This window comes from Nyctibius grandis, chromosome 15 (assembly GCF_013368605.1).
Source record: "Nyctibius grandis isolate bNycGra1 chromosome 15, bNycGra1.pri, whole genome shotgun sequence".
Classification (NCBI taxonomy): Eukaryota; Metazoa; Chordata; class Aves; order Nyctibiiformes; family Nyctibiidae; genus Nyctibius; species Nyctibius grandis.
The window spans coordinates 1,392,357-1,417,076 of record NC_090672.1 but is presented as its reverse complement, the minus strand read 5'-3'; the positions used below and the strand labels follow the sequence as shown (position 1 = coordinate 1,417,076).

The 24,720-nt window shown below is 47.8% G+C and overlaps 1 protein-coding gene across 1 annotated transcript in view; it reads right to left on the bottom strand.

Annotated features, from left to right (window-relative positions):
• DNAH9 (dynein axonemal heavy chain 9) overlaps positions 1-24,720 on the bottom strand; it is a 207,577-nt gene that overhangs the window by 91,550 nt on the left and 91,307 nt on the right. The window contains exons 46-51 of the mRNA XM_068413544.1: positions 24,203-24,345; positions 21,223-21,384; positions 20,018-20,251; positions 11,034-11,294; positions 6,013-6,438; positions 2,651-2,770 (exon numbers count right to left, since the gene is read on the bottom strand). Of these exons, the coding sequence (XP_068269645.1) occupies positions 2,651-2,770; positions 6,013-6,438; positions 11,034-11,294; positions 20,018-20,251; positions 21,223-21,384; positions 24,203-24,345 (1,346 nt within the window). The remainder of the gene's footprint in view (positions 1-2,650; positions 2,771-6,012; positions 6,439-11,033; positions 11,295-20,017; positions 20,252-21,222; positions 21,385-24,202; positions 24,346-24,720) is intronic.

The following is a 24,720-nucleotide window of genomic DNA, read 5'->3' as shown; positions in this document are numbered from 1 at the left end:
AAGCTTAAAAAATATATTCCTGTTGCTTCACTAAGATTATACTGGCCGTGACACAAACTCAGTACAATCAGACCAAGGACTAATGCATACATCATCGCAAAAACCACAACTGCAACCAAAGAAAGTTTTCCAAAACTTGATTCCAATGTCTTATCTTGATTTCAGAATCAAAACGTTTTCTTTTAAAGGAAATTATTAAACTTTAAAAATCATGTAGGAACACACAACACAAGTGACAATCTATCTTGTTAAAGTATTTGCTCATTTCGGTTTTCAAGGACAATTTTGTTAATACAGCTAAGCCAAAAAAAGCCACAACCCCCCACAATTTTTCCTTATCACAATATCGCAGTTGTATCTGAAGATTCATGTTTTAAGCCAAGAATTCACATGCTAAGCACACACCTTTAAAAAAATCATCTTCTGTTTGTTACAGCGGTACTAATCGAGGTGAAATTAAGCTGTATTCAGTGTAAAACACACACTTACACACACACATGTATTTATAGGAAAAGAACTGGAACCATCATTTCTATGTTTCTTTTCCATGAAACATTTTATTTTTGTATTTTGTTTACTGACTCCTACATGACTCAGAGCCACAATCTACCTCCACATCACATGTTAAACAGGATTTTGTTAGGCTGTGAAAGATGCCGGGAAATACTCATCCTGCAAAATCTCCCCAGAAACACAAACAGCTCTTTCAAACGAAAAAGCTACTTTCCTGTTTTAATTAAAGGGTTTGAAAGTATTCAGTGAGATTCAACCTGAAGACCGTGAAAGCATAAAACTCCTTCAGTGGTTGCATAAAAAAGATCTAAATCAGTACAGGAACTCATCTGCTGTTTGTCTTTGACTCCTTATATCTGAGTCTATCACAGCCCTGAGTGCATTTGTCTGCAAAGCAGCTGCCCGTGCTGCAGCGGTGCTGCACTCCTCTTTTCCAAAGGAGGCACACGGAGATTAAAGATGGAAGGTTTTTTTTCAGAAGTTTCCCAGTACCTAAGCATGCAGCAGGTGAACTGTGCAGTATTTTGGGAGCACTTTGACGCCCCACTAAATGCAGCCTCTTTCATGTGCCCATGAAAACCCACCTGAAATCTAAAGAGCTCTGAAAATCCAGGCTAAAGCAATTTGCTGAAGGTCACCTAAGAAGGTTTGAGAGTGTGAAATGCAGAACTGAGCACAACTTTCCATGTCCAAAGCAAAAAGCTTAACCATTTGGCTCGTATATTTATCTCTGCGTGCTACATTGGGATAGATACAGACACTTTACATACAAATTACAGCCCGACACAGCCATGATCTGATAAAACAAGCACAGAAACCTGCATCCAGTATCACTTCTAGAAATACCTTTGTATTCTGACTTAGCTGCCACCAGCCCCACCAGCAGAAGCAGCTTCAACAAGACAAACTGAGGCCAACCTCCATCCCTGAATATGTGCAGACCGGGCAGAACACTCTCCTGGAGATACAGGTAGAGTCTCTTGGGAAAGAGAATAGTTTGAACACACCACCTCTGCTGCTCCTGGGAGGAAGGGCAGCACAGTGGCCTTTCTTTCAGTGCTGCTACAAGACCAGGCTGTGTGGTCACAAGGAAGGGGCCAGGCGTTTCAGTGAGTTGTGCCAGGTCTCAGGCAGGAGCCACGTGCCGAGCTGCTTGGCAGCTGCGCACGCAACCCACACCCAAAGGAGGGCAAGGCAGGCACTCTACACATCAGTAGCTGCAGCAGAAGCAATGCGGGAGTGCACTGACTAAGTCTGTACCCATAGAAGTCCATACCTCTACCTGCATCTTCCCTGCAGGTCTAGCGAGTCAGATGTTTTAAAAACATGAAAAAACTCGGGCTCTCCACCAAGTTGACATCAATGCTGCCTTCATGTGCTAGGGGGTGAGCTTGGGTCAGCAGACCCAGCTGCCAGAACCAGCTCCAACCCCACCACCTGCCAGGGCAGAGCTCAAGCACAGGACGGTGTCCTGCAGCCCTGTTTCCTTGCTCGGAGGAAGAACTGGCTTGCTCCAGGCTAACAGCCAGAGCAGAAGCCAAAATACCAAGTGTTAAGGGCAATTACAGCATTGGATGTGAGCTCGGGCTCCTGCTAACAGGACAGTGTGAACAGAACCCATTATCTCTCAGTCTCTTATCTGTGAAGCAGAGACAAGGGCACTGCCCCCGTAGAGGACTTGGAGCCGGCATATTTTGAAGATACAACAGATGCGATGCATACCGATGGGCTGATAACGGGGACACACACTGGTTTTTTAGAGGTTTTCACTATTAAATGTTTGTCATTTCAAAACCTACAAAGCCACCGGCATACTCCTGCCTTTGTTTTTACAATACAATTTTTGAGTCGTATAATTTTGGCCCATCAGTACTTGATCACACATTTAAGTAACAAAAAGGAGATGAGAGCTGTGAAAAGAGTATAGTCAATCTCTTTAAATACGAGCAGTGCCTACCCTGATGTATGAAAACAGCCAATGCAAAATCATTTTCATTACTGAAACTTGCTGCAGTGCAGGAAATGTATTCCAAAAAAAAATGAGAGGATGTAACGTACTGTGCGCACGTGGTTGGCATCTCAGCAGCACCTGATACCTCCCATTCATGCCATCAGAGTTGCATCTGCTGACACTCACCAGTCGATTTGCAAGAGCGATGGTACACGCTGTAGCTTCAGCTTCTTGCTGACATTTGAGTTTGTCTGAAGTGGCTTTCTCAAACTTGGCTGTGAGCTTTCTCAGGTTCTCGTTGAGGCGCTGTACACGAAAAAAAAAGGAGAAAGTAACAGCACAGTTTTAAGGAAAATCCTTCTCGAGCGATGACTCACCCTGCGGGCAGGGCTGGACAAGCTCCACCACAGCTCACGCTGCCCAGGCTGGCACCCAGGTTGCAGCCCCTACACAGTGTTTTGGGCATCAGGAGCCAGCGCGGAGCAGCGATGTGCTGCGCTATTTTATGTGCTTGTAACTCACATCCTTGGCACAGGGCAGAGGCAAAGAACACACAAAACTAATTCATTTGGGGCTCTGCCCTGGTGTGAATTTACACTGGGAAAGGGGGTCCTTATGGCCAAGTACTGATGATGGCTGAGCAATGAGCAGGGCAGCTAAGAAAATAGAACTTTGTATGTCCTGATGCTGCACTCCTCTTGGTCTCAGTGCAGTCCTTGAGGCTCTGCTGATTCACCAAGTTGTGCTCAAAACCCCAAGGGGCTCCTTGAGCAGCTGGAGGTATGCTTGAACCACCTCCAAGCAGTACCTCCTGCACGCTCTTTCTAGAAGGGAATATGACATATAAGTCAATAAAGTTGTCCTGCTCCTAAAGGTGCTGAGCACGTGCCTTAGGACACTCCTACAGAGGGGCCCAACCAGCTCTAGGTGGGACCATCTCACGCACAGGTTGGCTGCAAAGCGTTTTGGGGCTGGGAACCCAAAACCACCTGGAGCCCCCCATGCTCTCCCGTCTAAAACAAATCAACGGCTCCCACAAGCACTTGGAGCATTTCACTTCTGATAAGAGAAGTAGAATCAATAATTGATTTTATCTTCACCCAATGCAAACTGCTTAAGGCTAAACTACTTGTAAATCACTTTAACACTTTGAGCATGAGAAACAAACCTGAAACCTGAAAATGAAAAAGGATTATATTAGGGACAGCTGCAGCTCTCCAGGATACTAGAAAACACAAAGCAATCTCTCCTCGACCTGCCTTGCAATTAATAATACAATAAATTTCTGTCTCTGCGTGCATGTGAATGTATGTGCATACATAACGCTCATATATACGTAAAATCCTGTTACACAAGCACTAGCTGATCAATGAGTATCTATGAGCTATGAAGAACAGGTCATACCTGCAGTACCCCACCAGACACACTCAACAGTACCACACAAATATATCTGTGTGCAACTGTGAATATACATCTTGCTTCTACATCTACCCTCCCCAGATCCATAGCAACCTTGTTTCCCAGGCAGACAAAGGAAAAGTACTTAGTATTTTTGACAATCCAAATAGTTTCATTTATTACTAAAAATGCGTATGCGACAGCTCGGGGCCTGGTTGTGAGCAGGTATGAATCAGTCTCACGTCAGCGAAGCTATCCAAGATACCCCAGCTTGATAAGCAAGGATATACCTCCACATCCACCCCCACGCTGAGCAGTGTATCATTACCCATCTGCAGAGGGGAAAACTCACCTAAAAGCTAGTTTTGCAAGCGCATGCCAGTAATCCCCACAAAGACTGCCATTTTCCTTAACAAAATCCCATTACTTTAAAAAAAAAAAAAAAGAAAAAAGAAAAGCTCAGGCATTAAAAGCTTTGGAAATGAGCAGCATAAAGGGATGAAAAAAGTTCCCCAGCAGCGTATTTCACATCTGAGATGGGAGAATTAGAGGCTAAAGACCTCTAAATCCATCCCTGCTGTGCCTGCCCTCCTTTCATCCACATCAGGAAGGGGCTACCAGAGAGCTCCAGAGATTTTTTTATATTTTTAGTTAATAAGTGTAGTAAGCATTTTAAGAATAATAAGCCCTAGGAGGCATCAAGAGAGTTACGTATTTTCTAACACGAAGATGAGCTGGTGGAAGAGATGAATACTCGGACGAGCTCAGCTGGAGGGACCGTGCTGCCTCTCTTCAGGTGCGTCTCTCAAAGTCACTTATTTAAAGACAAATCTGTCAGCCCGGCTGCCAACACACCTTGGCTTTGTAAGGGGCTTTTGCACAAACTGTGGTGTCAGTGCGAAGGCACAGCCGCAGAGGATCCTTTGCTCACGAAGAGGGATCCCAGATCCATAGGAGGCTGAGGGGAGATCTTATTGCTCTCTACAACTACCTGAAAGGAGGGTGTAGCGAGGTGGGGGTCGGTCTCTTTTCTCAGGTAACAAGTGATAGGATGAGAGGAAACAGCCTCAAGTTGTGCCAGGGGAGGTTTAGACTGGAGATCAGGAAAAATTTCTTCACGGAAAGGGTTGTCAAGCATTGGAACAGGCTGCCCAGGGCAGTGGTGGAGTCACCATCCCTGGAGGGATTTAAAAGCTGTGTAGATGTGGTGCTGAGGGACATGGGTTAGTGGTGGCCTTGGCAGTGCTGGGTTAACGGTTGGACTTGATGACCTTAAACGTCCTTTCCAACCAAAACGATTGTATGATTCTATGATTAAAAAAAAGGCACATTTCGGAGAGCAAATGTGCTGCCTGCATCAGGAGGGACCCAGAGACCAGCGAGTGATGGGACACTGTGCTGCTGTCTGAGGCATGGGCTGGCGGGGTCCCCCTGGGCTGGTTTCCACACTTCGCTATTAGTAGGTATTGTCCAGGGAGGCAGCGAGGGGGAGAAAACAGTACGTCTTTTAAAAGAGAGATAATTTTCTGAAGGAAAAGGAGAAAGACTAGAAGCTACCTTCTGTAGAAATGTACTTTTAATTACACAGTAATTTCTTCTATTCAGTGATTTTTTTAAAATTTTTAAAGTAGCAAAAATCTAAATAAGGATTATGCACAAGATATGCCGACAGGGAGCCATGCAGTGACAAATTACTAGACTCCTACTAAAGCAGTTGTCAACCTGCAAAACATGCCCATCGCCAGGGACTGAGCGCAAGGAGCCAGCCCAGCACAGCTCTGTGCTACCAGCACTCTCAAATCAGCCTCTTCCCTGCCCCTGAGCAGCACACTGGGAACATACTGGTTTGAGATAATGAGTTTTCTGAGGACCCATGAGTAGAGGTAAATTACATTTTAAAAATTACGTAGGAATAATAAGAATTAATAATTAGCCTTCCTCTTAAGGTATAAGCAAGGCTGGAGAAGAACAGATTAAATGTAAAAGGCAGCAATAAAAGGGATAGAAAAGACTACAATCTACTGAATCTTTGGATTCCCACCCCACCCTTAAGAATACATGACTGCAGTGAAGCAGCTTTCTCCAAAGCAGAGGATTTCTCCCCAAGCAGTGACTGGCATGATGGGTCCCACCAAAGGGCAAGCACTTACACCAATTTTGGCCTTGATGCTTGCCAGCTTGTGCTGGGCAGCCGCCAGCTCCGCGTTGGCTTTGCTCAGAGCCTGCCGCTTCGGCTCCACCTCGCAGTACACCTCGTGGAAGCGCACGATGTTTACCACCCAGGAGCAGAGGCCGGCTGCGGCATAGGACTTGGTGGTCACAAACTCGGGTTTAAACTTGGGATCTTGTAAATATGGCTGAAGGGCTTTGAGGCAGTTCTCGTGGATGTTCTCCTTGTCGAACTTGATCAAGGAGTCCAGGAAGCCATCCACCCTGGCCATGGCGGCTTTTGCAGCTTTCCAGCTCCTGTCCTTGGGAATCTTTCCTCCTGGGGCCATCAGCACCATCACAGCGGCGGTGACATTGCTGACGGCTGAAGGTGGCGACCCGAAGGACCTCAGCTCCGTAAGATTCTTCTGAAAAGGGGAAAACAAGGTTGTTAGACAAAAATGAATGGGCTTTCTTTTTACTTTGCCACTAATAAGAGTCAGGCTCCCGAGCTGTCAATCTGATAAATTGGGTTTCTCTCGGCCTGAACATCACCTCCGTTAAATCACTGCTACCCATGTTTACAGCACATGTGCTCCATTCCCTGCATCCAGCTCCTTACATCCCACCCAGGACCAGCACAGCACAGTGTTCCTCCCCAGGCTCCCACCCAGTCCCTGCTGCCAGCCCTCCCGCCTGGAGGAGTAGGAGGTTTTCTGCCCTTTCAGAAGATCAGGACAAGGAAAAAGGAAATGTTTCCAAATAATAACCTCTATAAAAAGCCCCCAGCCCCTCTAGAACTGCCTTGCAGAGCTTCCCTTCATGCTCAGCTACTCCCTGTGCCAGAGACACCCATGAGTTAAGGTCTTTTGAATTACTCACATGCACCCCTGTTTCCATGGGGCCATCATCCAGCCCAAATTTAGGCACTTTAATCAAACACCTTCAGCAGGAGAGCAGTCATTGGAGTGAACAAGCAGCTTCCCCACGAGAATCAGCTCATCTCTGGGGACACCCTTGTCCAAGGATGAGTTCCCATCTCCTCCACTGCCAACACAGGGAGTTTTAACAAGTCCCTAATATTAAGGAGGGTGAATCTTACCCTAAGCGAGAAAAGCTGAATTGCGGAGAAAGCACGCGTTTCCTAACACACTTGCAACTGCAACAATTACGAGATGCTGAGGGTTTGATCTGCTGACACCTAAACTCCCTCTCTCCACAGATATGCGAGTTAGCTTTTGCATAGGAAAAAACAGCGCAAGTAAATTGTTTTAAAAATTTAATTGTTTTAAAAATAAGCTGTTTTCAGATGATACGCTGTTGTCAAAGCGAGGATAAGGGCTGTTCCAACATCAGTTTAAGAAAAATCTATCAACTTCTGTCAGTTCCAGTTTCTATCAGTTTTGAATAGCTTTTAATCTATATTCTCTGATATTCTGCTTCTATCAATTTCTGTCTATGGAAGCAAGGTGGGATAGTTTGGTACCTTTGAGCACCCATTTTGGGGATAAAGGTATCTGCTATGAATCTGTTCCTAAATGTGTCTTTGCTTGCTTTTAGCTTTTGTTAATAATGGAGCTGATAGAGACAGGCCCTTGGGAGCTGTGTGCATTTCCAGTGTAAAATCTCTCTAATTAACATGCTCAATGACATGGAGCCAACCATGAGCAGAGACAAGCGCTCCAACATGCCCTCCTCCATCCCATGTGCCCTGCTCAGCTCAGCTGGGAGCTGCGCACACAACGTGCCTCTCTCCAGCCCCGCACGTGCCAGGGGCTGGTGCTCGGGGTGGCTGGGAGGGCTCTGGCAGAGCAGCCTGTGTTTAACAGCCTGCATCTCCGTGGCAATGGGGTGCCACGCTGGTACTGTTGCTTTTTTCCCATGAGGTGAGCACTTCCATGACACAACGGGAACGGTGACACTGCTACCCTGAACGGGAGGGAGGGTGATGATGTCCCGGCCAGGAAAGCGAGGAAGACCTGGGCAGCATGGGGTGGCCAGTTTCCTTCCACACAAGAATCTCTGGCACCATGGGAAGAGGACAAGCCAGGTCCACAGTGAGTGCCACGCTGATGAGCTTGGGTACCAGGTAAAAGGAGCTCTGCCCTTTTCCCTGATGGCATCAATCGGTTGCATTTATAACAAATCACTCTGAATTCTTCTGCACACCAGAGTATCCCTGGGATGGAAACCAGACAGGACACTGACACCGAGTGCCACCTGTCTCAGGAACATTGGCCACTATGGCATCCTCCTCAAATGCCTCTGGACCATCTCCAGGGGATATTCCTTGCAGGCAATCGCACAGGAAGTTCGTTGCTTTTGATATTGCCACTGTCTTCTGCTCGCTGAGCAGCGCTGGCCAAGCACCATCCTCCTTTCCAAGGGGGCACAAACTGCCCAGCCATCTCCACAGGACAGCTGCCACCTCCTCTCGGGAAGTGCTTTGTGCCAAGCAGAGATCCACCGGCAGGCGAAGGCAATCCCAGACTCAGTGTGCCTTGATCTTCCCCCTTCCCCCCTCCCCAAGATGAGATGAGGATGCCAAAACATCAGATCTGCTGAGCCCCATGTCCTGCAATCCTTAGGGCCCAGGAGATGCAGATGCTGAGGAAGAGCCCAGGCACCCTCACAGGGCGAGCAAACTGCACTATAGGAGATAAAAGGGCATTTTTGTCTCTAAACCTGATTTCCCAAGTTTTTAAACTCACTATCACATCCTGGTTTGCATTTTTTTATTTTGCAGGTGCTCCGTGCTGGGTCTATCATAACCCACCTGTCTTTCATCATGGTCCATATAATAATTACCTTAATTATTTTTTATATATATATATATAATTATCTCATATATGTATATGCTCATCTCTTTTTAACACTTTAAATAGCCTCTCAATCTTTGCCTAATGAGATATTCTACAGCTCCAGCACAAAACCAAATCTAATGAAGAGACAAACATTTTCCCTTTGTACGGTCCTTTCCCTTCCAGGAACAAGAGCCAAAGCAGCACATCTCTGCAGCAAAGCCACATGTTTCCTGAAAGCTAATCAAACAGAAAACCCATTCGTGGTGACTCGGAGTTGCTTTCCTCTCCCCCTAACAGGGCTATGACTGAGCCATGGTTTGAGGCATGACTGAGCCATGCCTGGCTGTGATCATGGGAATAACTCTGTTTTTCTAGCTACACCTGGTGCACGGCCACTGCTCTGCCCTGGGTGCAGTGGGAGTTTGCTGCTCCAGGATGCTGCGTGAACTGCAGACCAAGATAAATTACAAGTACGTGTCCCTGGGGCATATCTCAAAGTGTTGAGCTCCAAATGGGAACTCCTGGAGCACCCTTGAAGGAAAACCCTTCCAAGGTACCAAAAGCCTTCCCTAAATCAGTTACTTAAGGACTGCTCTGAGTGCAGGAGACTATCTCCTGGCTATACATTTCCCCAGTGGCATCTTCCTTTTGAGTCACCTTGTCTGTGGCAAGGTACAGCTCTACCAAAAGGTCACCCTACACTCGGTACCCAACTACTCACCACCCGCAAGACAGTGTCCTGCCCAGCCCAAAGATACTGCTGAAGAACAAGTCCACTTCCCACCTGAGAAGCCCCGGTACTGGATAAACCCAAACATGGAATGAGACTTGTGTGCCAGCGCTTCTTATTGCGTCAAACCAAAAGCCACCCCATGAGTGCACCTGTGGAGCCAAGCTGTATGTATGAGACATTGAGCATAACACTCAACAAGGCCTGAGGAACATCTTGGACAAAGAGAGGACAAGACAAATCCAGTCCCAATATAGCTGGAGAAGATCAGTCCAAACCCTCAGGCCACCATGTTTTGTCCCTACAATAGCAGGGAACTCATGAGGGAAAGATGCCCAGAGAAGCCCAAAAAGTCACCAACTCTCCCCACTGCATCTGTGGATCTCTACTCCTTCTTCCCCCACCTTGTCTTCCCCTCGGCCAAGCAAGGCATTTGCTGTGGGCTGCAGGAAGACACTGCCCCACTGTGCTGCAGACTTCGAGGGGGACGTGAGCCTTTCCATCACAGATCCCTTTCCAATGCAGGAGATAGGTCAAGTGGGAACTTGGAGAATGCCCATGCTCACTGCCAGCTGTGGCCATGAACTGCCAGCCCCGCACCCACCAACACCAGTCTGTGGGGCTCACACGAGATCTGTCTGTGCAACGTTCTCAGCTACACCAGGTGGGGAGAAAGGCTCACGGAGCAGCTGGGCGTAAAATCTGCCTTGTTGGTATTTTTGGAGTGTTCTCAGCTCCTGCTGTGCTGATTGTGCACTTGCACAGAAATACACCAAGCGAACAGCATCGATACTGTCTCTCACTGAAACGACGGGGTGCTTGGGCTTCACTTCACCTTTCCTGCAACACCTCCCTGCACCTCTGCTGTGACCAGCTAAGGGCACAGTGCTCCTTGCCACAGGACCCTCAGGACAGCCGGCAATCAGTCATCCTGAGAGCACTGGCAGCCTCTCCTGTCTCTCCTCCTGCACCTTCATTCCCCGCAAGCTCAGGGGTAACAGCCTCAGAAAAGTCTGGAGCAAGATCTGGCCTGTGTCCCTGCCCTGGAACCCAGCCCTCCATCCTGCATGTCCTCCTTCATGCTAGCAGACAGGTCTGAGCCAGAGAGAGTGCTCAGACAACAAGACAGAGGTACAGAACTGGTGATCCCTCTGAGACACTCTTCCCTGGGTCCTGAAGGAGGGTGACAGTTAGGTGACCTCCTCTTCCTTGTAGGGCAGGATGAGAAGTAGTGGAGCCAGCCAACAGTGGAGGTGCAAATGAAGCACCCACCTCCAGTTCCCCCTGCTCTCCATGGCCATGAATAAAGGGTAACCTGGTGCAGCCTCATGGCTGCTCCGAGTTATACCAGGGACGAAGTATACACACCAGCTGGGAAGAAACTTAAGTAGGGTCAATACGATGCCCAGAAATTTGGGCCACCAGATGACACTGCTCCCCCACAACGCAGAGGGGAGATATGGGATTCCCACGGGAATCTTCACCCTACCTTGTTGAGGGTGTTCAGAGCAGCCTGGGCAGCTTCCAGGGCAGGCTCAGCTTTGGCCAGGTCCTCCTCGCAGTCCTTCTGTTTCTGCTCAACCTCCTGGGTGATAAGTGCCACTTTCTGCTCCTCTCCATCGGCGATTGCCTTTTCCTTGCTCACTTTCTCTGTCTCCACCCCCACCACCCGGATCAGCTTGTCAGCATCGTCATTCTTCTGCTTCAGCTCCACTTCTTGGGCTGCCAGCTTGGCCTTCAGCTCATCCACCTAGAGGGAAAAAACACATGTGGGAGCATGGACACTCACCAACCTGCTCCCTACCCCGCCCAGCAGCACAGGCTCACACTCGAGTGGGGTGAGCAGTACCCAAAAGCATGGAGGGCCTGTGTGTAAAGCAAGCAACACCCTGGCAGCGCAGAAAAGCAGTATTTTTAGCTGTTAGCAGGATACTGCTGCTCTCCTTTGCTCAGGGTTGCTTGGGTCACAGTTGGAGAATCCATGCGCATGGTCCACACACTGGAGCAGCTTGCTAGCAGCGAGGAACCCAGCAGGGGAGAAACCAGCACCAGCAGGATGAGCTGCTAAGGAGGTTGTCCCACCCCTGCTCACTGCCTCTGCTTGCAGACTGGACAGAGGGGCCAGGGCAACATGAACGTTGCTTTGAGAAGAATCCAGTGGGAAGCAGGTGGAAGCTTTCATTTCAGGTATTCTTGTGATTACTTTTGTACAGCCCAGGAGCCTCACCGTGGACCAGGCATTTGCAGGAAGCTTCTCTCATAAAGCCAGTTACATCCAGCTTTGAACATGAGATCTGATGTTCCATCACACCCCCAGTATAGGAGGCATACCTGCGCTGCGCACGTGTTTTGCAGTGGAGATGACGTGCTACAAGTCAGCTACGCTTTCTGTTGCTTCTCAGCCTTGACACCAGCAGAACAGAGCACGTGGTATTTTGCCACGTGCAGGTTTTGAGGAGGACCCGTGCACCAGAAACCAGCGCTCCCCAAGCCGCCTGCTTGCCCAGGCGCACCCTGACAGTCACCCACCCCTCCATCCCATGCCCCACACACGCAAGGCAGAGGCAGCACCCCATCAGTTTCCTCACAACCATCAGGACCTATGGATTTGGGGCAGGAAGGGCATTTTTCACACCAGAAAGATTACAATTGGAATCTGCTGACAGGTACAGCCCTTGTCAGAGGTCCAAGGCTCAAGGGGCTTTAAAATGCAATGTCAAATGAGCTTGCGAAGGTATCTCCCATTCAGCCAGTAGCCAAGAGGCATGGCAGTGGTGGCAGCTCCTCACACACTGCTCCACCGAGCAGCAGCTCACACCCAGCAAGGTAGGAGCCCTCTCCAGTGACAGGCTGAAGCATTTGCATGGCGGGGGAGCTCGCACCGGCTCTCACTTGCAGACAGAAAGCCTCTTTCTAAAAGCACCCGTTTCAATGAATTTACACAGGCTCTGTGCAGACCACGGAGTTTTTCACTGTCCTGCCGTCAGGCTCATAAAGGATTGCTTAGAGCTCCTGGGGTACGTCTTTACCTATATAAAAATACTTACTAGAAGGGAAGTCAGACACTTGCTTTTGTTGATAATTCCATTTTTATACCAGAAGAGAGAGCACAATTTGCAATCTTATAAACTGAAGCCATGGACTTTCGGCATCAGCTTCAAGTGGAGAGCGGTTTCTTAGGAGTCTCTTTGTGCACTTTATCCATTGTCATCTCCTGCTGCCTGGCACTACAATGCTGCTTTCACCAGCACAAAGACGCGACTGTAAATCCAAACGACTCTGGGCTCGCAGGAGCACATAATCCCTTCAGTTGGTAAACTCAGCAGCAGCTTCGTGTTCAGCTCCACGTCTTCGGGGATTGCAGGAAATTGAAGTGGGAGGCTTCACTGATGGCAGATATGGTTTGTGGCCTTCTGCCCAAAAACCAGTAATCATGTGCTGGACGCATATACGAATGGGAGTTTTAGGGGTTTACATGACCATGACAAAACCAGCAAGGGATTAAAACCCACTACACAATGAGCAGATGTAAACTCAGCCCCCAGCGCAGCCCGTGAGAACAGAAAATGCCCTGACAAAACCTGCTTTCAGCCAAGCACATGCAATAATGGAAGGGTAAATGACTTGCTATAACATCGTCAGGATTTTAAAAAAGCACAAAATTCAACTAGGGCTTTGCCTGAAAGAAATATTCGGAAGCCCAGAAGTGTATGTTACTGTGAAGGCCCCTGCCCAGCTGGGCTTGGGTTACATGTTAAATTCCCAGTGGAAATGATGTGAGTTGAAGCTGTGATGTGTATCCTGAGGCTCTGCTGGACCCTCTACCAATAGACCATACCACATGTAGGGGATATACAGTGACCTCCAGCCTCCCTTACCTGCAGCAGGATTTTGGAACATGAAAGGAAACAATCGTGTTTCCCCAGTGAGGCTAAAGCTCAAACACAGTTGAGCACGGACAATTTAATAGTGTTTGTGCAGTGGAAAGAGAGAAACAGGAGCTACACCTAAACAACCAAACTCACTGTCTTTAGTAATATCCTGGGCGTGGCACAGGGAATGTACATTTAAGGACTTTGCTCCTCCAGTTTCACACCCTCAGCGCAGCAAAGAAGTTCCCCTTAATGCTATACTCGCATCCACAGCAAAAACAGTCTGTCGCATCCATTTCTCCTCCCTTCCCACACATCCTAATGCTCAGACACAAAAATGTCTGATGAGGCACCAGTGAGCAGGGAGGCCCCATGCCACCACCTTCGGGAAGGCAGAGGCACAGCAGAAACCTTAAATGTGCTCCCATCAATGGCCTGTGGAGCCGTCCCTGGCAGAGAAACACTAGGAATAAAGGCATTAAAAGTTCTCCTCTTTCTACAAACGTCGCAGTAACAGTAGGTACTGAAATTTCCCCTCTCTCACACCAAAAAGGACCTTCCATTCATAAAGGATGGCAGCTTGTACACAGAGCTATTTTCTGGTTTCTTTAGAAAACCCAGATGTTTGTCATATTTCCACCCATTAAACTACACTTCCAAAACCCAGAGGTGGCCAAGCCTGATTACCACTAACATGTATTATCTCAGGGTCTGCAGAAAACCTTCCCAGCACAGCTCCCATCTTCTGTCATCTCACAGCCCAGAAATTCTCCAACATTCACACACAGTCTCCCTCCTTGCACTGACACGCCCCATACTCTTCATCCACGCTATGAAAATCAGCAGCGTTATAAACCATTCATATCAGGAGCAAGGCCATCCACCATCCTTTGAGCTTATTTCCAGGTTGCTCTTCCCTGGTCATTCTTGGGTCAGCCCCATGGCACTCCTGGTCGGGGCTACCGACAATATCCCAGGTAACACCATGATGCAACATCACATGCAAAACACCATGATGCAAAAGGAGAACAGTGTGGAAAATATTTTCTTGTCATATAATGATTATTCCTTGGAGCTGGTGCTCACATGGAGAGGATGAAGACTGATGGAGACAAATAAGAGGTGACAACATCCTGAAGACTGAAGCCAGGAAGCCCTATTGATCCGGCCTCACGTATTGGGTTTGCATAGCAAGGTTTTAGCAGCAAGGAGGCTGCAGGGGTGGCTTCTGTGAGAAGATGCCAGAAGTTTCCCCTATGTCTGACAGAGCCAATGCCAGCTGGCTCCAAGACAGACCCGCCGCTGGCCAAGGCTAAGCCAATCAGCGACAGTGGTAGCACCTCTGTGATAACATATTTAAGAAGGGGAAAAAACTGCTGTGCAACAGCAGCCAGAAGAGAGGAATGAGAAGATGTGAGAGAAACAACTCTGCAGACACCAAGGTCAGTGAAGAAGGAGGGGGAGGAGGTGCTCCAGGTGCTGGAGCAGGTTTGCTGGCAGGACTTGTAACCCCATGGGGGACCCACACTGGAGCAGTCTATTCCTGAAGGACTGCACTCCATGGAAAGGACATGTGGAAAGGACCCACACTGGAGCAGTTCATGAAGAACTGCAGCCTGTGGGAAGGACTCATGTTGGAGAAGTTCATGGAGGACTGTCCCCTGTGGAAGGGACCCCATGCTGGAGCAGAGGAAGAGTGCGAGGAGGAAGGAGATGCAGAGGCAATGTGTGATGAACTGACCGCAACTCCCATTCCCCATCCCCCTGCGCACTTGGAGGGAGGAGGTAGAAAAATCAGGAGTGAAGTTGAGCCCAGGAAGAAGGGAGGGGTGGGGAGAAGGTGTTTTAAGATTTGGTTTTATTTCTCATTACCCTACTCTGATTTGATTGGCAATAAAATAAATTAATTTCCCTGAGTCAAGTTTGTTTGTGATGGTAATTGGTGAGTGTTTTCCCTGTCCTTATCTCAACCCACGAGTTCTTTTCCATCTTATTTTCTCCCCACCCTGTCCTACTGAGGAGGGGGAGTGACGGAACGGCTGGGTGGGCACCTGGTGTCCAGCCAAGGTCAACCTAAAACATCGCAGTGTAAAGGAAACCATGAACACTCAATGTGAGGGGAAGGTTGAACCCACCAGTCTGCCAGACAGAGCTCAGGAAGGCAGTAAAAGCCACGGGACATGTGTGCATGCAGCAGGGGCACATGACACATGGACACAGGCACGGACAACAGGGCCACCAGGGCCACAGGGAGTTGGTAAAAAAAGATAAAGAGAAACAGCTCCACATGGAGGGGCAGGAAGAGACTGTTTTATGTCTAAAACAAGAGCACAGGATTCACACCTCTTCAAAGACATGAGATCTCACAGCTAACAGTGGAGTTCAAGGTGCTGCAGTGAACTGTCCTGCTTGGTTCTTGCCAGCACATTGGACCCTGCTGTGCTGTGGAGCAGCCACAGACACGTGCTTTATAAATTACCATCCAGACACACCACAGAAGAGTCATTACCACATTCAGGGGAGGTGAGAAAAACACCACCAACATTTCCAGTGTCTGCCAACACCGGTGAAAGCTGAAGATGCCTTTTGGGCAACATGTAGCTGGTAAGAAGAAGAAAGCAAGAACTACAAGAGAGTAACAGTATAAAGAGAGACTGAGATGGCACGGAAAAATCACAGCAGACTGTCATCCCAAAGAGACAAGAGAACATTATTAACCACCTTCCCATAGGCAACACCGGGATAATAACCAGACCAAGGTGTGAGCAGACAGATCCACTATGAGCCTTAGCACACAGAATATCATTACTGGCCACAAAAGGGTCAGTACTTGGTCCCAAACAGTGCTAAGCAATGTGAAAAACCTGTGAGCAGCTTCCCAGAGTGCAGGACAATCTGATAAGCAATTAGTAGCGTGAGGTAGAAAGGGTAAGAGTAAAGCAACCAAGAGGTTTAAGGGTAATGTATAGTGACTCCAACAGGGAAGGAAGAAGTGCTTGCTTACCACCAGGACAGCATAAGAAGAATTATTAAAGAGTAAAAAACATGGAGGGCAGGCTCCCAGAAGACTCATTTTATCTGATTGTCCCTGCCTTGTTTCAAGAACACAAAATACATCACAAAGGTCAGCGACTAATTGATAAAGCAAGCAAGATGTGAATCTGGAATCCAGTGATGCAATATTAACCAAAGTCATCCTAAAAATTACTCAGCAACGGGCTCTGAACAGAGCACTGACCTCTTCATAGCGAACATCACTCTGAAAAACAAATGACTCATCCCACACATCTTTCCAAGTCTATTATGTCCTAATAACTGGACGCCAACTTCTGCTTTTCTGAGTACTGAGGACAGCCACGGTCTTCAGGGGAAGATGGTTAGGCATGTAAGCTAATGGAAAACATTTCTTTAGAAGAAAAGTTGTTCATCAAATGTTCAAATCTAAAAAGAAAAAAAAAGAGCAGGTGTGGAGGGGAGAAGAATAAAAGGAGGGGGAGAGGTTACTTTGAAACTGGAACGGCTAAGTCAAAAAGCACTCTGCAACTACATGCGCAGCAGCCCCCTCATGATAAGGCCACACTGAACAGTGTATAGAAATACATAAAAGTCATAATTAACTTGTCACAGCATCCAAGCAGCAGGAATCTGGAGAATGCTGATGATGGGAGCCCTAGTCCCCAGACTTAAGGCACAACCAGGTCATACCCAGGTATCAAAATCCTCCTTCTTTGCTTTGAAAATAAAAGAAACACAGTGTATCGCTTCCAAGCACCATGAACACCACCTGGAGATGACACACTTGAGTAAGACAGAAGACTTGTCACTTCCTGAGCACCAAGACCAACCATAGAATCATAGAACCATAGAATGGTTTGGGTTGGAAGGGATCTTAAAGATCATCTAGCTCCAACCCCCCTGCCACAGCCAGGGACACCTTCCACCAGACCAGGTTGCTCAAAGCCCCATCCAATCTGGCCTTAAACACTGCCAGGGAGGGGGCAGCCACAGCTTCTCTGGGCAACCTGGGCCAGTCTCTCACCACCCTCACAGCAAAGAATTTCTTCCTAATATCTAATCTAAATCTACCCTCTTTCAGTTTAAAACCATTACCCCTCATCCTGTCACTACTTGCCCTTGTCAAAAGTCCCTCTCCAGCTTTCCTGTAGGCCCTTCAGCTACTGGAAGGTGCTAGAAGGTCTCCCCGGAGCCTTCTCTTGTCCAGGCTGAACAGCCCCAACTCTCTCAGCCTGTCTCCATAGCAGAGGTGCTCCAGCCCTCTGATCATCTCCGTGGCCTCCTCTGGACTCGCTCCAACAGCTCCGTGTCCTTCTTACATTGGGGGCCCCAGAGCTGGACGCAGCACTGCAGGGGGGGTCTCACGAGAGCGGAGCAGAGGGGCAGAATCCCCTCCCTCGACCTGTTGGACATGCTTCTGGGGATGCAGCCCAGGATACGGTTGGCTTTCTGGGCTGCAAGCGCATGTTGCCGGCTTGTGTTGAGTTTCTTGTCAACCACCACCCCCAAGGCCTTCTCCTCAGGGCTGCTCTCAATCCATTCTCTGCCCAGCCTGTGTTTGTGCTTGGGATTGCCCCTGCCCACATGCAGGACCTTGCACTTGGCCTTGTTGAATTTCATCCGGTTCGCACAGGCCCACCTCCCAAGCCTGTCCAGGTCTCTCTGGATGGCATCCTTTCCCTCTAGCGTGGCAACCACACCACACAGCTCGGTGTCACCAGCAAACTTGCTGAGGGCACTCTCAATCCCACTGTTCATGTCGCTGACAAAGACGTTAAACAGGACCGGTCCCAATACAGACCCCTGAGGAATGCCACCATTTCCATGGGTGAATGTAAAGTACAAGACTTTTAAACCCATATTCAAGATTGAGCGTTCTGGTGTGATTTCCAACACTGCTAAATATCCACACTCTGGTTTCAAATCAACAGCAGTTTTGACTATTGCACACATCTGATAATTTAGGTGTTTAATTTTAGGCCCCTAGTGCTAATTTTAGATTCAAATTTGACATATTTGTCCTCACTGCTCTGCATCTTAATCTTCACAAACAGGCACTTCTCGCCCCAGCCTTACTCCAACCAGACATGAACTTTGCGTTCTTTTACCTTTCTTGCAATAGCAAAATCTACAAGACCCACAGCTGTGGCTTCCCATCTCCTCCCCAGTCCTCCACCACTGCTCAGCACTTGTTTTGTGCCTTGTCAGAGAACCCTTGCCAACATAACACCCATATGAAAATATGCCTGAAGAATACAGAAGGGTCCCTGTGTTTGACCAACACTACAGGGACTTGTTTCCTCCTAAAAGGTTAGTTTTATATTAGTTGCTCCCAATAAAAAATAGACCTAACCCATCTTGTCCACCTCTGGGGCATCATCAAAAACAGCAGCACCCCACAGGTAAGCAAAATTATTTGCCTCCATAGGTAAGGTAGATGTCAGGTCTGCTATGCAGTGAGGGCACGTGCTTATTGCTCTGGTTGGTGTCACTGGTTGTGATGGGTGTTCTCTGCTACTGGCTGTTCAACCACAGCTGCATCCTTTCAAAGGAGATGCTAAAACCTGCAAATGGGACATGAAACATGCCCACTCCCCTGCTGTGTCCTCAAAGACCTGTCCTGCACCATGAAGAAAGCAACTGTTTGAAGTGGGATGTAGACTGTACCAGAGCTGAGAAGCACTAATACAGCCCATACATCACCCTCCAGTAAGGCATGTATCCTATTGAGCATGACAGACGTGATTTATGCTGCCAGCATTACCCAGAGCATATATATGGAAGGGGTTAAACCTGTTAGTCCTTCATTCACATCAACCCCCTGCATTTCTTTGGAGCGGCTTCAGGAGAGGCCCATTTGCCACAGTACAAGCTTGTAAGTGAACATTTGTAAGAGTTAATAGAATACGAAATGGAGAGAAAAATGGGAGTTTAGCAACAGACGTAGACAGCAAAGCTCTGAAAGGCAGTTGGAGTCACTACAGAGAGGTTTGTGAAATACTCAGAACAACATCTAGTCTTTACCACAGAAGAGTGCCAATGCCGCTCTTTAGCACGGGGATTTTGGGATGGTTAATATACATTTCAGACGTTTCCTTAGAGATGGATAGCATAATGCAAGGAAAATGAAAATCAGCCTTATTTTAAAAGGATGCTCTATTTCGTTTGAAAGAGAGGGTTCTTGCTGAAGTTATTGTAGATTTCCTGAATGCAACTCCAAAAATCACTGATCTTCCTGTAATTTATAACCTATTTTGCCACCGCAGCTGAAATATAACCATTAAAAGAAGATGCACACGGCCAACTGGATCCCTATCTCATTTTACTTACCGTGATCTTTCATTTGGGATTAGCACCACCCAAAGAGGAGAGACTGGACACACAACTCTTCCCTTCTCCTTTCCAGTACAGAATATAACTCCTGCTCCTCCAGGAACCCAGTTCAAGCCAGACTAGACCCAGCATCTAGCACAAATTTTACACCCTGCACAGTTTCAGCCTGTAAATTCTTCTTCAAACCAGGACACAGAGGTGTCTAACAGTAATAAGGAAAATATCAGTTTTTAACCTCGAACGGTTTGCTTACCTGTGCAGACGTGCTCTTGAGCTTCTCCAGGCCATTCTCCAGCCGCTCCATTTTTGCTTTTAAATCCTTGCCCTTTTTCAATAGTAAATTCTGATAGAGTTTGATTTGCTCAAGGAACGACTTTGGAGTTGTGTAGTTATATCGTCGCTCATTGCTCAGATACAATCGGGATACATCGTTGACACTTGTGTGGACATAGGCCATGAATTTGCTTATCGACTCTTTCACTGAATCCTAAAGTTAAGATGAGAAGACAAGGAGAAAATATTTTAAACAGAACAACTATATATATATTGCAGATCTGTGCCATATATAAAGGAATTTATTAACGTTTTATTCTGCTGCAGCAAAATCCAGGATGTAACATCTAAGCTGATCCCTTTTCATTCGTTATCTCTAAAATAACTTTGCTCGTGTACTTTATACCTCTTTTTATATCTTTTTATCTCATACTTTATCTTACTCCAAGCAATTTTTCTAGCATTCATCTCTATAAAATAACAGCCTTTTAAGTATAAATTTGGCCTTTTCTTCTGTACAAACAGGGGACGTGCACACTCACAAAAAGAAACACTGTAGACTTTATTCTTCCAAAATCCTGCCCAGAAAAGCTAAATAAACAGAATAGAATCTCTTTTGGTCTAGTATCAGGTTGTCATCAATGAGAACTTGACATATTTTTGCCCTTGAGAATTACAGACGCTGACACACATGTGGAGAGAAAAGCATATGTTCCCTGCAATAATAACAAGCATGAGGTTATTTTCTGCACCGATTTGTAAGCTGCCTCTCTTGCTAGCAAAGCAGGCGTCTCACTGGCAATACTCTCTGTGTACAAACACACGTGAGCGTGGTGCCCATGGCCATACTTCTGCTGAGGTCCATGCCCCTCTCTGAAAAACCTGGGCCGTATTTCAAGCATGGTTCAATTAAGTTTAATGCACTACAGTGCTACCAGCAATTCCTCTCCAAACAGTCACCCAGATGTCCTGGACAAGGGTCGGAGGGCAATACAGGTGAGCAAACCCTCTCTGCAATGCTGTCTTCATTGTGTGAGGCATTGCTTGCACTGAAGGGAGGGACGAGGTCACACCTGGTTGCCACCAGCACCAGGGCCAGGGGTGGCCAGCGCCTGCACCCCTCAGAGAAACTCCAATCCAGGCACGGCTCAGGCACCCCCAGATGCCAGTGGGTGAGGTGCTCACCTCCACGGTCTCTGTTTCTTGCAGAAAGCGGAGGCTGACGGACTCAAGGGCCTCCCGAGGCCACTCCTGGAACCAGTCTATGGCCACACAGCTGACGATGGCGGGGAACCTCCTGCTGCGGACGCGCAGCTTGCTACCGACGGGTGAGAAACACAGGGCGACCTGTGGAGCCCGAGGAAGGAGAAGGTGAGAAGACACAGCTGGGAGCAGGTGCCGGGCTCCAGCCACGCTGCCCAGCCCAGGCTCTTCCTTCCGAAGGAAGATCTCATGCCACCAGCCCAGGGCGCAGCAACCTCAGTCTTTGAGCCCTTGCACTTCAGGCCAGCAAGCCTGGTCTGGAAAAGGTATAATCTAGCACTAAACACATTTTTTCTTTGCAATAAAGACTAGCAGTGGTGTTAAGCATTGCTATGGTCAAAAGCAGAAGCCTGGCACACTTTCAAGGCTGCAGCCGGGGCTTAATACAACCACTGTTCCCTGCTTTAGCAGTGACACAAAGCTGTGCCCGGCATGGAACTGGCATCCAGATTCAAGTGGTGCAACCAGGAATTAAAGTGAATGGATCTAAATTCTCCTGGCAGGACCACAGGCCTGCCTGGATTGTTTCACCAAAAGCCAGCATTGAAAAGGGTTGAGGTGGCTCAAACTCAAAATCTGCTTTTATCAGAATGAGGATTTTTTTTTAAATAGAGAAATCTCAAAACAAAGCAGAATGGAAATAAAAGCATTTGCGAATGTGTTTTCCCTGCTCATTGCATTTTTGCGCAGCAGGTCCTTTGCTTTTCTGGCTTTTATTTCAATCCAACAGTTGCTAAAAGTTTCTGAGTTGCAGCAAATCGTACAGTGTTCGTGGGTCTCTGGGAAAGCTCTTTTCGCAATACTCTGGGGTCTGGTCAAGGGGCCGTTACTCCCCTGCTCAGCATCCTCCCAGCCCTGCACCACTTCTCCTCCCCCTTCAGCACCCTTCCCTCGTCCACCTGCCTTTCCCTGCAGGCTGAGAGCCTCCTTCTCCCACCGCCAGCCTGCTCAGCTCTTCTGAGTAAGGCACATGCTCTCCCTTTTCCAAAAGGAAATTCCTCGCCCAGGGTGTAAAGTCAGGACAAGGCAAAGTGCCTTTTCTCTTCGCTGCCCCACCACCAGCTTTAACAGCAAAATAAGCCCCAAGGACCAAAACCTGCCTCCACCATTCATCACAGCCCTTTTCCTGCAAGCTCGCTGCAGCTGGATTTATGAGCTCTGCTAATCAGGGGCAAAGAAGGACACGGACAAGTTGCCACCATGCAACGAAGTAGCAGTATCTGAGCAAGGGCTTGTTTTGGGAGCAGCATATCTCACTCAATGCATCATCACTCTCCCACTTGTTAGCCCTGGCTGGTACCTGCACAGCCTTGTAAGTGCTGTGGGGCAGGCTGCTGTCAGCTCAGACATCTCTATAAGGCGTCACCACCTCCACCGTGAGCTAAGATCTGTTTTTTAGAAGCTGCAAAAGCCAGCCTGTAACAAAACCACTTTCGTTTCCATTTCAGAAGAGGCAGCTGAACTCAAAGCTTCTGCTCCTCTGACATGGCCACTGCATGCTCACACGTAGGGGAAAGACACATAGAAATCCTTCCTACGCCTTCAGGCATAAGCCTCAGGCACCTCTATGCTGCTCCTTCAAGGCCAGGCGAGCTTCAGGAAGCTATCCACATACAAAAGTCCTCTTCTGCATCTACACTATTCTCTCTTAAGGCCTTGAAGCAGACAGTGTGTTGGCGCTTATGCTCTGTTGGGCCAAGCCCCACTCCTGCGTTGCTTCCAGAGGTCCAGCATGCCCTGGACCAGCAACAGATCGATCAGCTTTCTGCACAGCACATGGTGCTGTCACAAAATGCTGGGGAGAATAAACAGCACTTCCTGGCTGACTCCATCCATCTGCTCTAACACGCTGTTAAGGAGAAGGGCAGACAAGGAAAAGGAATCAGCCTCTAGTAAATCACATTCATGCCGCCCTTCCAGTGTACCTCAATAGCTAACAGGACCATATCTAGGGAGGAACATCAGGCAGAAGACAATCAAGGTGCTAGAAGAGCTACAAAACAGCATTAGCGCTCATCAGAAATTCCCCTCTATACTGGGAAAGGGAGAGAGAGGAGGACTGGACTCCCTCTCCTTGGGCATCTATACTGCGGCATGGTCCCCAAGTTTTTCCTCAAAAATCAGCTCTCCAGCTGTTCCCATCCTAAACATGTACCTACCTGCATCAACAAGGGAACAGGCCACCCTACCTCAGTGAACATGTCCCACCAACACAAACCAAGCAGTGAGTCAGAAAGCAAAGATCAAGTCTTCACTCATTGCCTACCCTACTTCCCTGCTCTGGGACCACAGCACTGTGCAGTCCTGCAGATGGGTAAATACATTCTGGAAGAGTCTAACTCCTTCTTGCACTGTACTTTCTCCATGTGCTGGGCATACCTGGGAAGTCCTGAAACTGTTTTGGGATCTTAGGATGTATTTATAAGGCCTTTCTATGCTGGAATATGGGCTGCAGCAGAAGAAATCCTGTAAGCATGCTGTGTCTCAGTTCCCAGCACTTTGTTTTTAAAATAACCTTTCTTTTTAATTCTTCTGGCTATGGATTATCAACAACATGAAGACTGATCCCTTTTCCAAGCAGCAAGACCTAGTCCTAATGCACCCCAGTTAAACCCTTGTGCATGGTTTTGAAAACGGAAAGGCTGGTCCTGCTCAGCTCTTGAAAGAGAAAATTTTCAACTCTCATAGAGCCTTCTAAAGCCCAAGAAGTGATGACAACAGACAGTATTTCCTATGCTTTAGTACTACTTGCTGAAGAGAACCACAGCTCATATCATAAACAGGCAGAAAAGCCTTTCAGGCTGCAGTCTGACCTCCCTACAATGTAGCCCAAAGCATCCCCACCCCATGCCCACACACCAAGGTCGATGGTGAGGACCCAAACTCCCCCAGCCTGTCTCACCTTCAGCTGTCGTCGAACACGCTCTATAAAATACTTCCAGCAAGTCTCCCTGGAATCCACCAGCCCCTGGCCTTTTACTTCATTCCTCACACTGTTGATGATGTTTTCAACTTCATTGTCAGGGAAGAGATCAGGGATTTCACCTAGAGAAGAGGGCACATCTTCATTTACTGGTCTGGATTTCGTTGCAGTCTTAGAGCAAAGTGAAGCAGCTGCCTCCCTCTTCAGGGGCTCAGGGAAGCCCCTTCCTCGAGAAAAATCATTCTGCCAGGTGCCCACGGGCAGCAGAAAAGTGGCACAGAAGGTCATTCTGCTAAAAAATAAACACTTGTGAGAGCAAACTTTCTTACAAAAGCACAAGGTAAACAAATATAGAATAGAGTCAAAGTATAGAACGTCAATTTTTGTTCAGATCTACAGTGCTAATTAAATTGCCCCAAAAAATTAAATACCTAATATGTTGTACGCAGTAATAAAAAAATTTTTGTTTTGCAAATGAATTAGTTACAGGTACAATT